At 33.6% G+C, this 14,971-nt stretch overlaps 1 protein-coding gene across 3 annotated transcripts in view; it reads right to left on the reverse strand.

Annotated features, from left to right (window-relative positions):
* LOC118181435 (uncharacterized) overlaps positions 1 to 14,971 on the reverse strand; it is a 111,716-nt gene that overhangs the window by 25,747 nt on the left and 70,998 nt on the right. For all 3 annotated transcript variants that reach the window (XM_035350583.2, XM_035350584.2, XM_085827042.1), the window contains exons 2-3: positions 10,773 to 10,917; positions 7,579 to 8,776 (exon numbers count right to left, since the gene is read on the reverse strand). In XM_035350583.2, the coding sequence (XP_035206474.1) occupies positions 7,579 to 8,776; positions 10,773 to 10,871 (1,297 nt within the window). In that variant the 5' untranslated portion in view covers positions 10,872 to 10,917. The remainder of the gene's footprint in view (positions 1 to 7,578; positions 8,777 to 10,772; positions 10,918 to 14,971) is intronic.

The following is a 14,971-nucleotide window of genomic DNA, read 5'->3' on the forward strand; positions in this document are numbered from 1 at the left end:
TGTATCATTTGTGAAAGATTTAAAGCTAAGGCTATGTCAAGCGAACCGACACCTCTGCCACCAGACCGAGTTACGGATTGTGTGTCGTTTTAGATTATAGGGACTGATTTGGCTGGACCGCTGCTTTTAAAAAATGAAGGAAAGACGTGGATCGCGCTCTTCACGTGCACTGTGTACCGTACCATTCACCAACTTAAACTTGTAAATTCTCTTTCTACTGATGGCTTTTCTTCTGGCATCAGTAGAAAGAGACAATTTGTTGCTAGGCGCTGACACCCTAAAATAATCTATACTGATAACGGGACAAATTTTCGGGTTGCATCTAACGATTTATCAAAATTAAATTGGGCTAAAGTAATAAAAGAAACGGGAACTGAAAACATACTATGGAAATTTACTCCCCTACTGCAGCTTGGTGGGGCAGTTGGTAGGAAAGGTTGGTTCATTCAGTAAAAGAATTGCTGAAACATACTTTAGGTAGATCAGTGTTATCATATGAAGAACTTTATACTATTATTTGTGATTGTGAAACTATAATTAATTGTAGACCCTTAACGTATGTTTCTGAAAATCTGCAGAAATTTGTCCCTCTGACACCCACCATGTTTCTTATCGAGAAGAGAAATTCCAATGTTGAAGATCTTGATGAATTAAATTTGTCAAAAGAGATTAAAGTATAGAATTAAATTGTTAAATGATCTGCAACAACACTTCAGAAAAGAATATGTTAGTCAACTGGTTCAAAAGCATAATGAAAAACGATCTTGGGAACCTGTAGTTGGAGATATAGTACTGATGGAAGATGATAGATGATAACAAAAAATGTTTATTTTGGCCCTTAGCCTGAATACAGAATTGATCCCTGGACGTGATGAAAAGATTCGCATGGTTAAACTTAAAACCCGGCATGGAACAGTTGTACATCCAATAAAATGCATTTTCCCTCTGGAGATACAGGCCAATGACAGAAACATAATTCCTGATAAGAAAGTGGGTGAGGAGGAATCTAATTCTTGTGCTAAATGTACATTAAAAGGGAGAATTGCACCTGTTAAAATGGTAATGCAACAATATTCTTTCTCTGGATGATTTGTAAAAGCTCCAAAAAGACTTGATCTTTTAAATAATGTTTGTTATGAGCTTGAGACTCAACCTGAGTCTCAAGGGGGAGAGCATGTTGTGAAATGAACTGAAGTAATAACTGGTGCGCTGCACTGCTGTTCATGATATCAGCCTGTGTGCTGAATATTTTGAATTTTTTCCTGTAGACAGAACTGAAAACTGATCTCAGAAGAGAAAAAGACTGTTACGATGAAAATAAAGAAGTGTTGCCTTATTAAGATTTTTTTGTATTTTTATAATGCACCCAGCCTCAGGTAGAGGCAGCCCGCAATTGAATGAACTGTTTTCAATGTACAGTCAAAAGTCGTTAATCCGGACTCGTCGGGACTTCGGCGATTCCGGATTATCGATTTTTCCGGATTATAGATCATCAGTTTAAATCTGGTAAAATGGCATACAGAAATTATAAAATTAAAAATATGAAATGGTAATTTACGAAATAAAGAACAATTATGATCTAAAGGGTATCAAAATTTACAAAAAAAAAAGCTTAATATTTATTTGTTTATTTTATTAAACATTTCTTTCAATGTAAGTTGTTTCAGTTGCTTCGTTTTTTATGTGATAATACATTCTCTTTAATTCTATAAATAGACATAATTTCTTGTTCAGTTACAAAGTTCCGCTGTTAAAGTTCTATAATTGCTGTGTCGAGAATACAGACTAATTCGTCAATCGAAATTTTTTCATTTTCAATAACCTATGTCACTTTGCTATCGGAAGCAAATTATAATGACGAGGCATTTGATTTAAATCATATCAAAGACAGAGTACATCGAGATGAAATACTACATTAAGTAAGCAATTATAAGCCAAATAAAATAAAAACATCTGCCCTTAAGATAAGGATAGTGCTGACAAATCAACTTCCAATTCATTGCACGCCGCCACGGCGTTAAAGATAAACAAAAAATATGCCTTTATCCATTTTTTGCAGAAATTCCACTTTTTGTTTAATGGAATCCGAAAGATACTTTCGCTTTGTATATCCTTTACATATTAGTAAATATATATCGGAAATTCTATTTGACATAATCGAAAGTTCAAGCTTACTTTTATAAAATTGCTCTAACAGTCTGCAAAAAATAATAATCTGGATCCAATTCGAAGATTAAGGAACAACGCAATCTGCAATATTAACTGAAATAGATAATTAGATAATTTTAGCTTAGCTTATCCCATCTGTTATACATTAAAGGCGCATTCGTAAACGTATTTTGCGCACGCGCAAATTCGCAGCGGTAAAGGTCGTCAACGCGACGCATGTGCAGAAAGTTTGTAGCTTTGAGGTCCGGATTATAGATCATTCCAAAAAGAAAGAAATTCATTAAGAAATTGAAGGAAGCCAATCTAAACTTAAGTCCTCTTAAATCCTCAGATAGGAAGTGACCTTGGACATATAATTTCTGCCGAAGGTGTCTAGGCTATTAAATTTCAAGAATCCTGAAAGCAACTACCCAGGTGGATACAAAGGGTCCAAGAATATTATATCACTATCTGTCATCAGAAAGGATCATCAGAGGGGAATGCTGATGCCCTGTCTAGAAGATCCAGTTCAAAAAGCTCTGATATTGTTCCAGAGTCAAAGCAAAATATGAGCTGCCTAATTCAGTTGTACATAAAGTTAGAAATTCAACATCATCTAACCCAGACACCCATGTAGTGGTGAAGAAGTAAGAAAAGACCAAATGGAAGACAGTGACATTAAAGTCTTAACTGACTTAATGAAGTCCTACATGGAGATACATTTTGATCTACAGTCCCACCTTTTTGTCCATATTCGTACTGAAGTCTTTTACCAGAAGTTCAAATTGGATGATGGAAAGGCATTCCGATGACAGCTAATACTTCCAAGATCCCAGAATCCAGACATCCTTAAAGAGCAACATAGCAATCCAACGGGAGGCCACTTCGGAATAATGAAGATGCTGCAAATAGTTTGAGAGCACTTCTACTGAAGTACTGCAAGAGCTGATGTACAGAAGTGGTGCCAATCTTGTGATTCCTGTGCATGTCAGAAAGGGTCGAAGAAATGCAGCCGAGAGAAGCTGCAACGTTATAGTGTGGGAGTGCCTTTTGAACAAATCGCCTTAAACAATCTAGGACTTCTGCCATGAAATGCTGATGGCAATAAACATATCCTCGTTGACATTGAATTGATTGAATTCTTCACAATGTGGACAGAAATGTATCTTATCCTTGATCACAAAACTGTCATGGAAGAGAGCTAATAATACAGCACTTTATTTCCAGACCACGAGTGACTCTTTCGTTAAATTCTGATCAAGGAAGGAATTTTATCTTCTGTAATTAAAGAACTCTGTCATCTACTCAGCGTAGAAAAAGCCCAAAAGATACCTTTACATTCATAACTAGATGACAGGGTGAAGAGTTTAATTGAGCAATCCTAAGTAACCTCTCTCTGATGGTTTCAAGAAACCAACAGGACTGGGATAGAAGTTACCACTGTTCTTACTGGCTTATCGCAATGCTGTCCACGAGACTACCGATGGCTATTGCCGATCCCAGATGCTCTTCGGTTATGACCTTAATTTGCCTTATAATTTTGTTACGAAATGTACAGGCGCGGTGAGATGGCTTCCCCGCAAAGCAGTTTTAGGGTTGCCACATTTGGCAAGAAATCGTCCATTTGGCGACATCTGGTGATATATCATGGACGGATGGAGAACCTTCTGGAACGAATTCTTACCGGTTTAGCCCAGAATGTTCTCGAACACAAGCCGAAAGCTATATAAACCCTTCTGGTCTGCAGTCAGTGTGCATGTGTGCCTCGTCTAGCGAGCTGATAGTCAATCATTGAGCGAGTGTCTCAAAATCTAGCGCCGAGGTGGTCGTCGATTGCATCAAGAGAGTCTTTTAGTATGTAGCGAATTAGTGCATCGTCGAGTTTTTGTCTTAGACTGTGCTGATTTGAGAGCTATACTCTTGTGTATCATTAAGTGCATTGCGTGGAGAGTCTCGAGAGTACGTAGAGTTCTGAGAACAACCAAGCAGAGTTGGGAGCTGTACTCAAGTGCTTTGCAGTGAAGCTGTCTTCCCCGTTATTGCCTGACAGTGTAAGGCTGTATCGCTGATCGTGTCAGCGTTTTTATAACAGTTCGACAACTGTAAAAGTGATATTGGAGCTATCTGATTAATATCAGTAAATAAAGTGTGTTTCCATACTTCATCAAGTATCGTCGTTACTCACTCCAAATCTACGAACCCCGTAACAACTGGTGTCAGAAGAAAGAAAAACGTAACAATATATTGTTTGGTTACCCTCCAGATGCACCTTCATCGCCTAAAGAGTACATTCAAGATCTCTAGGCATGGTTTGAAGTCATGCACAATTTTGCATGAGAGTTAACTTGGTGACAGAGAAGATGAAGACCTGACACGACATGAAAGCTACAGAGCATCGATTCAACAAAGGTGACGAGGTGTGATTATGGAATCCGATTCCAGAGAAAGGAGTTTCTCCTAAATTACATTTATAATGGGACAGTTCTTACACAATCCTAAACAAGCTGAACAATGTCCTACTTTTCAGTCACCAAATTCAAAGGTTACAGTCATTTATTACTATAAGCTAGCCCCTAACATGGCCATGGTACACAGTCCACATAACATATATGATATAAATAGTATAATAAGACCATGGTCCTATGTACGTATAAAGTTTGTGCCTTTGTAATTCTTGATTTAGTATTTGATTTGTTGTTTAGTGCAATTATTTTATCAATTTTTCTTAATTGTAAGTATGACTTCCTGTCCAGGGATTGTACTGCTTGGAACTCACAATTCTTGGGATAAAGGCAATGTTACAAATTTTGTATACATGTAGATGATTTCAGTGAAATTATACATAAAATTGTAGTATCTCTTTTATAGCGTAATAGGACAAGCCTCAAGAGAGTGAAGCTTCGCCCGAAAAATCTGGTGGCCATTTATAATTTATGTTCATTTGGCTATCTCACCAAATTTCTGAGATAGCCAAATGAACCTAACCTTGGTGCTATCTCACCAAATTGGTGAGATAAACCCTGCTGTTATTCCTTTCTCTTATACTTTAATTTGTAAAGTTCTGGCTCATCTAAAAAAGTTATAAAAGATTGTATGCTTTTTTTTTATGTTATTCCTGTTAAAATTACATGCTTGTTTTAGCATGTTATTTAGGTAATGGATGAGCTGCTTTTAGTATCACAGAGCACAATCAGTAAACTGCTTCAAACTATTAAGAATTTTAAATGTATTTAGCACAGTGTAAGCACGTCTAATGAGTCAAGCTTATGCAGAGATCTTTCAATGCTCTAAAGTCTGTTCTGAACTAAAAACTGAGAACTAAAAACTGAAACACCAAATTGGTGAGATAGCACCAAGTTAGCATTGGTTATGGCATTTGATTTTTATTACCAAAATTAACAAGAAATGGCTGAATTTCACCAAACATGGCCACCATTTGGTCCAGCCCGTGTAACTTACAAAAGGTCCTATTAATATGTAACTGTAATCATATCCTTTCAGTAATTTTGTGAAATTGAAGGAACTTCAAATTTCTGAGCAACCCAGGGAAAACTATATAAGACTGGAGAGAGCATCAGTTCTCAGTTTTTAGTTCAGAACAGACTTTAGAGCATTGAAAGATCTCCGTATAAGCTTGACTCATTAGACGTGCTTACACTGTGCTAAATACATTTAAAATTCTTAATAGTTTGAAGCAGTTTACTGATAGTGCTCTGTGATACTAAAAGCAGCTCATCCATGACCTAAATAACATGCTAAAACAAGCATGTAATTTTAACAGGAATAACATAAAAAAAAAGCATACAATCTTTTATAACCTTTTTAGATAAGCCAGAACTTTACAAATTAAAGTATAAGAGAAAGGAATAATCAAAAGAAATAAAGCAGAGTTAAGAGAAAAGAATAATCAAATAAAGTAAAAATAAAACAAGTGACACATATCTTCTAACAGCTCTTTGAGGGGGGTACTTATGAGATAATGCACCACAATACTCATTATTGAATTATATAATGAACAATATAATAATGCCAAAAATTAAATTCAAAACAACACGTTCATATAATTTTCACATAAACTAAATAACTGTTTTTTAATATAATCTAACACTTACATGGCTATTAAAAGGAAAAAAAAAAGATAGTACAATCAAAAGTCGTTAATTCGGACACCCATAATCCGGACCTCAAAGCTACAAACTTTCTGCGAATGTGTCGGGTTGATGCATGCGCGCAAGACCTTCACAGCTGTGAATACGCATGTGCGCCTGCGCAAAATACGTTTACGAATGCGCGTTTAATGTATAATGGACGGTATAAGCTAAACTAAAATTATCTAATTCAGTTAATGTTGCAGATTGCGTTGTTCCTTAATCTTCGAATTGGATTCGGCTTATTATTTTTTGCAGACTGTTAGAGCAATTTTATAAAAGTAAGCTTGAACTTTCGATTATGTCAAATAGAATTTCTGATATATATTTACTAATATGTAAAAGATCTACAAAGCAAAAGTATGTTTCGAAGTCCATTAAACAAAAAATGGAATTGCTGCAAAAAATGGATAAAGGCATATCCTTTGTTTATCTAAACTTTAACGTTTGTTTATCTAAACTTTGTTTATCTTTAACCCTGCGGCGGTGCGCAATGAATTGGAAGTTGATCTGTCAGCACTATCCTTATCTTCAGGGCAGATGTTTTTATTTTATTTGGCTTATAATTCCTTACTAAATGTAGTATTTCATCTCGATGTACTCCGTCTTTGATATGATTTAAATCAAATGCCTCATCATTATAATTCGCTTCCGGTAGCGAAGAAAGTGACAGAGGTTATTGAAAACGAAAATATTTCGATTGACAAATTAGTCAGTATTCTCTTCACAGCAATTATAGGACTTGAACAGTGGAACTTCGTAACTGAACAAGAAATTATGTCTGTTTATAGAATTAAAGAGAATGTATTATCACATAAAAAACGAAGCAACTTAAACAACTTACATTAAAAGAAATGTTTAATAAAGTAAACAAATAAATATTAACCTTTTTTTTTTTTTTTTTTTTTTTGTAAATTTTGATACCCTTTAGATCATAATTGTTCTTTATTTCATAAATTACGGTTTTATATTTTTAATTTTATAATTTCTGCATGCTATCTTACCAGATTTAAACTGATGATCTATAATCCGGAATCGCCGAAGTCCCGACGAGTCCGGATTAACAACTTTTGACTGTATTAGAATAACCATAATTTTTTTGTTATTTTTTGTTTTTAACTTAACGATAATTCGACAATATTTTTGTTAGCTTTTTGAACACATTCTCCTTCTTCTCCTCCAAATTTTAGTTTTGCTTAATATTAGTTAATAGAATATTATATGACTTACAATTATCATAACATTTTAAAACATTATAATTGGTAATTTAGTGGATTATTACCTTGTATATAATCAGGTGATGCATGGTAACCATGAGGAACATTCAGTTTATCTTGAAAATGCTCAACTGGAAAATGTAATTGGGACTGAAAGTCTGTACTCTGAGGACACTTGGAGTATAACACATTGCCTGTTTGTTTAGGATAGGTCTCTGCATCTAAAGAATCCATTGTTCCCAATAAAACAGCTTTTGAAGGTGAAGCTGATGTTTGCAATATCCTATTATTATACGGATATCTCTTGGAATTCTGAGTTTGACTAGATAGTTGAGATAAATTCTGGTCAACTGGCTCTGCCGAAGAAACCTTTGAAGTATAGTTTTGTGAAGCAGCTGGTCGTTGAAGTCTCAATGCAGTAAAAGTAGCCCCTTGGGAATCGACTGATATTTGAACATGGGATCCATAATCTTGGAAGTTGCCAGGATCTCCAATGTTAGTAGGAACCGTTGATATCTCAAGAGGATATTGATTTGATGACTGTGGTTGAAGTTGGAAATTCAGAGAGGTCGTGTGCCGACCAGGTCTAGACGAATGTGAAGCCGTGGCACAAACTGGACTGTTGTATACATTAATTTGGTGCTGCTGCTGAGAAAAAGGGAATGAAGGTGTGATGCTTAATTTCACAGCATGTCTTTTCCTTTGTTCTGTTTCAGGTGATACTGATGCAGAATCACTTGGTCTTGAAGTATCAACAGGTAAAATTGTATGTTCTTTTGTAGTAGAAAACATCATACGATTATAATTATCATGTTCAACAGGCATCTGGCACAATGTTGTATGACTAGAAACTGGTATGTGCCTGTACATATCTGTAAAAGGCTGTTCATGTTCTGCTATGACTGGAGCTGAACGTGCTTCAGGTTTTAAAGGCACATTGATATTTTCAGATTTCCTAGGTAAATGGACTACACCAGCATGGCTAGTACTTCGCCCAGAAGTAGGTTGCTGGATATCTGAATATTGTTGATGTTCGTTGCTTTTCTTGGAGACATTAGGTAATAAACTTCTGTTTTGGAATTTAGAAGAACTAAAGAGAGTAGGATATTCATTCGCATCAAAATATGTTCTCCCATAATCACTTTTTTTAGGAAGTGTTTTACTTTCTGGTAAACGGAAGTCTGAAAAAGGCTGGCTTGGGTGAAAATGATTTTCACTTTCTTTTCGAAGAAGGTCAATGCACTTATCTTGGTCTTGTGCATACTAAAAGAAAAATTGCAATTAGAAAGCAAGTAAACAAGTCTGAAAACTGAATAACAAGATTAAATTTTAAGAGATGAATATCTAAAATTTATATGTCAATGTTCTTTTTAACAGCTTGTAGAGTTCCTCACTTTGTAAATGCTAAGTTACTGTTGAACTTGAGGAATCTTAAGAATTGATAAGCGAATAATCGCTTGAGTTTGTGTGACAGGAAACAACAAGATGGAAGGGTAAAATAACCTATTATTATTCAAATAAGATTTAACAGAGCTCCGTCTTGGAGTGTACAATAAAAGCCAATACTTGGGCTTAAGAGGCTATAGACTGCAAAGCTATCAAGGGCCTAAAGTATGGCCGAGCGTAATAATAGCTTAAAGTGTATTTAATTACGGCAAAGCACACGAGGGCTATCTGCCTAAGGGGAGGGATGCCTTCGTGGAGGACTTTCTAAGGGAAACTGGCTCGTATACACGTTACACATGGGGAAAACCACGAAAACACCCATGCAGCCAGCCCGTTCGCGGGATTCGAACCTCGGACCGAACTACCAGTGTTCAGCGACTTTAACGCTCGGCCGCTGGTAGGCTATAATAGCTTAAGAGAGAGTAGCCTAAAAAGACGGATATGTGCAGACAGGATGCCTGGTAACTCTCTCACTAAGACTGAAGAACTTCGTGGTTAATACTGCTCTTCCTCATTATATATTCAGACGTGATTCTAAAACTATGTTCTGGCCGGAAGTAGTAAGCTGAAGTTAAGAATCGACAGGAAAGGAAGTTTAACTCGAAATTTAACTGTTAATAAAATCAACATAATCCTTATAAGCTTATTAATACTACTTTATCAAAAATATTTAATTACTATATTTTTCAATTCTAATTCGCCATCTATTGTAAGATGTCTATCTACACACTTCTTATTATCAGTAGTTATAAAATGCTAAAACATATCTAATAAATTTTATTTTAATAATCAATATCAATTTATTAATAACCTTAGCATTGTTATTTTTTTATTTAATTTGCAGTTTTTGGGTAACAAAATATGGCTTTAAAAAATCTAGAAATCTACTCATGCTTACATGAAAGAAAAAAGATGCATTTTGAAAAGAAAGATATAGTGTCTAACGAATGTTCATATGCCATTACCAACAGGATGATTATTTAACAATGTAAATTCACAGTGAAATGCAAAAAAATATCTAGGCAAGAATCTGCTCATAGGATAATATAGTTTAACATAAAAATGCATATTTATTTTAACATTATTTTTAGAGAAAGTCTTATTATTTAATTAATAATTAGCACAAAATTATGGCTTCAAAGTAACTAATAATTAGACAAAATCTGAGATTTGAAGACTCATAAATTCCATTTTTATTGATTTTTCTAGTGCAGTTTCAGGATTAAATGAAAATTCACATCTCACCGTTATTAGGAATATTATTTAATCATGTAAGTATATAATGAGATGCAAAAAGTCACTGATAAAATTTTTCATATAGTTCTGCGTAATTAATTTACCATTATTTACATGCAAAGGATAAATACAAACAAACAAACAAAAAACTGCAATTATTATTATTCTTATCATATATTTTCATAAATATATATGAATACTGTATTTATCCATCTAATGGCAGATTTTTAGCCTCATGGGATACATTTTTAGATGGGATACATTCATTGCAATTATTTATAATGTCAAGATATTTTACTACATTACTGTTTAGCACAACATACCATTAAGACAAAACTGTACATCTATCAATTATATATTTTGCTGAATTTTTTATTTTGAGGATGGCTTATTATCAATACGATAAATTCTTGTCACTATTCCTATAAATGATGCCACTTTATTTTGTTAACACAGAAGAAGTTAAACAAGTCTCTTTTACAGAGAAGTGAGTCAATTATTCTTCAGGTTAATATATATTAAAAGTGCATTTCTTAAATAACATTTTGATGTTACTAGTATTAAATTTGTTACTTACAAGAAACACATAATTTCGTAGAGTGTCTTCTGGCAAGTCAGGAAACGTTTTTTTCATTTCCAGGAACAGATGCATGTTGGCAATGTCCCTACTTGCCATTGTCACTTACAATAACCTTCAACATAGTAGAATACTAATGCTGCACCTTAAAGAAAAATAACCTATATTACAAAAGTCATTCTAAAAATGAATGATGTATAAAAATAATAAATCATTTATGAATATAAAAATTTAGAAAAACAGAAACAAAAAGTTAGCACTACTTTTTGATTAATGAGGTGCTAGTTGTCACCAAATGTAAATGTTGGCATGAAATTTAACTAGATACTTAATGAAATGATGAAATAAATATACAGCCTCATTAAAAAGATGGCTATTTTATTAAATGCACAATAAATACAAAAATAAAGAGAAATACAGTCAAAAGTCGTTAATCCGGACTCGTCGGGACTTCGGCGATTTTTCCCATTATCGATTTTTCCGGATTATAGATCATCAGTTTAAATCTGGTAAGATGGCATGCAGAAATTATAAAATTAAAAATATGAAACCGTAATTTATGAAATAAGGAACAATTATGATCTAAAGGGTATCAAAATTTACACACACACACACACACACAAAAAAAAAAAAAAAAAACACTTAATATTTATTTGTTTACTTTATTAAACATTTCTTTCAATGTAAGTTGTTTAAGTTGCTTCGTTTTATATGATATACTTTCTCTTTAATTCTATAAACAGACATAATTTCTTCTTCAGTTACAAAGTTCCGCTGTTCAAGTCCTATAATTGCTGCGTCGAGAATACCAACTAATTTGTCAATCGAAATTTTTTCGTTTTCAATAACCTCTGTGTCACTTTCTACACGATCGGAAGTGAATTATAATGACAAGGAATTTGATTTAAATCATATCAAAGATGGAATACATCGAGATGAAATACTACATTTAGTAAGGAATTATAAGCCAAATAAAATGAAAACATCTGCCCTGAAGATAAGGATAGTGCTGACAGATCAAATTCCAATTCATTGCGTGCCGCAGCGTTTCCCTCCCTCCGCAGCAGAGCAGCGTGAAATTGATAACATATTTCGGAATGATTAGATAATCAAAGGATATGCCTTTATCCATTTTTTGCAGCAATTCCACTTTCTGTTTAATGGACTTCGAAACATACTTTCGCTTTGTAGGTCCTTTACATATTAGTAAATATATATCGGAAATTCTATTTGACATAATCGAAAGTTCAAGCTTACTTTTATAAAATTGCTCTAACAGTCTGCAAAAAATAATGAGCCGGATCCAATTCGAAGATTAAGGAACAACGCAATCTGCAACATTAACTGAATTAGATAATTTTAGCTTAGCTTATACCGTCCGTTATACATTAAACGTGCATGCGTAAACGTATTATGCGCATGCGCACACGCATATTCGCAGCCGTAAAGGTCTTACACGCACGCCAAATACCTATGCGCGTGCGTCAACACGACGCGTGCGCAGAAAGTTTGTAGCTTTGAGGTCCGGATTATAGATCATTCTGGATTATGGGTGTCCGAATTAACGACTTTTGACTGTAAAACTCTATACAATTATTTCAACCAACAGTTCTACATTGATTTATTTGCATTTGATCAAATTCTGTAAACACAAACTCTTTGCGTCAGAAGTAAATGAATAGCATAGCTGTCATGAAACAAAGAGCAAACCTTCCAACCACTCTGAAAAAGTTTTTTCTTGCTCTATCCTTCATTCCAGAAGTACTTCAGTAGCAGTAAAATGCAGTTTCATCTTGGAACACTTTCAGTATGGTTGATACTTCTGTCTTGGAAGAATTTAACCTTTCTATTCACCATTTAACAATTCCAAATCATGTAATAAATAATGATTCCTTCATTATATATCTTTTAGCAATTGAAAATCTAAAAGGAAAAATTACTAGATTGATGTATGTTTTTCCTACTCATTCATTTGCAATGAACATCATAGCATAACTACTCATGAAGTGAAATAAATAGGTTACCGCATGAGGTGTTTTAGCACACAACTATAACTGGCACTCCATTAACCAAAAAGTATCAAGTTAATAATATTATAACTAACAAAATAATTTGATGTATCTAGATACCATCATTTTGATGTTTCTAGTCACCTAACTATCAAAATTTGATGTCTCTAGGTACCGTCGTTTTTTCACAATGCGAGAATCATACACACATTCATGCAGTTTCTTCATTATTTAATTTCTTCAACACAGAGCAATAATATTTGGTGGCAACAGTTTGAAAAGTGATTCAGAGTTTTATACTGAACAAACACAAAATGTCTAAACGGAATTAATAGCCCTTTTGGGCTAAATGCCCTTTGGGCTAAAAATTACACATATCATCAGATTTACAGTTTGATAATTAAATGATTTATTTTCCACCTAAAACTTTAGAAAAGTGGGTTTTTCTAAGTATCCAAAATGAATATGTAAAATTTTAATGATACATGAAGAGACTTAAAAATTGCTAAAATTTTGTGTTAATTACACGTGAAACAGGCTACCTATTCATAGAACATTTCCATCTTTTAAGTAATCTTCTCTTCCACCCCCAGCAGGATAATGGCATTTAATTAGATTTTGACATATTCTTTAAAGTGAAATTTGCCATAAATTAGCAGGTTCATCCTTAGACTTTAGGAAGGTTAGTTATTGAACATTTCTCCCCTCAGTAAATGAAAATAATATTTATAGGGTTATAAAAATCAGTATAAATAATAAAAACAAAAAATAAAAAAGTTATACAAATTCTTATTCATTTAAAATAGGAAGTCCAACCTTTATGACCATTTTTAGTATATAATTATAAGCACACTCTAATTAGTATGTTACACACCTGTGTGCCAATATGGCTGGGAACCATATTGTACAGAACTTGGACACAAATTTGCAGTCAAAATAATTTGTTCAAATTTTTTAATTTGCTTTTCATTTGTTAATTATTATTCAACTATCTATTTTTACAAAACGAAACTGATGAGTATTAGAATCCAAGAGCTTGATATTAAATTTACAAAGATTTCTCCCCAAAGCATGTTTGGTTTGTGTGATTATGCAAAGCCTCGAGGGCTATCGGCCTAAGGGAAGGGATGCCTTCATGGAGGACTTTTTAAGAGAAACTGGCATTATTACACATGGGGAAAACCATGAAATCCGCCATGCAGCCAGCCTGTTCACGGGATTTGAACCTCGGACCGAATTACCAGTATTCAGTGACTTAACCAGTAGGCCAATGATGGGCCTTCCCCAGTGCAGCAAACATTAGGTTTCTGTGTCACATAAAATTCATGATATGGAGAATGTAATTAAAGACGTTTCTTCACAGGAGTAGGAAAAAATTCTAATGACACATATCAGATTTTATATCAAATTAAATTCTGAAACATAACATCGAGCATGTAGCTAAAAATTTTTCTGCAGTGGGGCAGAGAAGAATTATTTGACCACAGTCTCCAGATCATGAATTTTATTTGACACAAAATTATGTTTCCCATATGATAACACAACCACATGTGTATAATTTTAATTATTTTAAACTCTTGAAGTTAACACATCTGAATGGATGTATAATCATGTTCTCAATTTCACATATCTATGCATTACAGAAGTGTATACTTTCTTGGCTTCAATTATTACTCTGATTTAAAGACAGCTTTTCAGAAAAGATCTATGAGAGAAAGCATTACTATATTAATCAAAACATAATAAGAAGATTAACAAATATTAGAGATAATATTAAGAATCTAATGCAAAATTCTATGCTTCAACTTTCCAGAAAGAAAAACCACAATTTAATAAATTGTCAAAAAATGGCTAAAAATTTCCAATTTTTTATGCAACTTTTCCCGAAAATAAACCAATTCAAAAGCCATCTTTAAGTTCCAAATGTGCATTGTTTATATAAAGTTGAGATTAGAAATTATCCTTACTTCAAATAATGCGATGGAAAAGACAGTTTCAAACCTTTTTTTGAAAAAAACTTTTGTGTTTGGAAACAAAGCTTAAAGTATGAATATTTGCTTGAATAATATTGAATGCTTTACAAACAAATCTCAAATTACAAGATTTAAATTATTTCTTAATATTAGGAGTTTTAGTCATGGAATAAGGTGACATCAAATACTCTTGTTTGTTCTTTCTTTTAAAATAAAA

Source organism: Stegodyphus dumicola, chromosome 11 (genome assembly GCF_044657685.1).
Source record: "Stegodyphus dumicola isolate Sdum_Otavi_A_Nest chromosome 11, ASM4465768v1".
NCBI lineage: Eukaryota > Metazoa > Arthropoda > Arachnida > Araneae > Eresidae > Stegodyphus > Stegodyphus dumicola.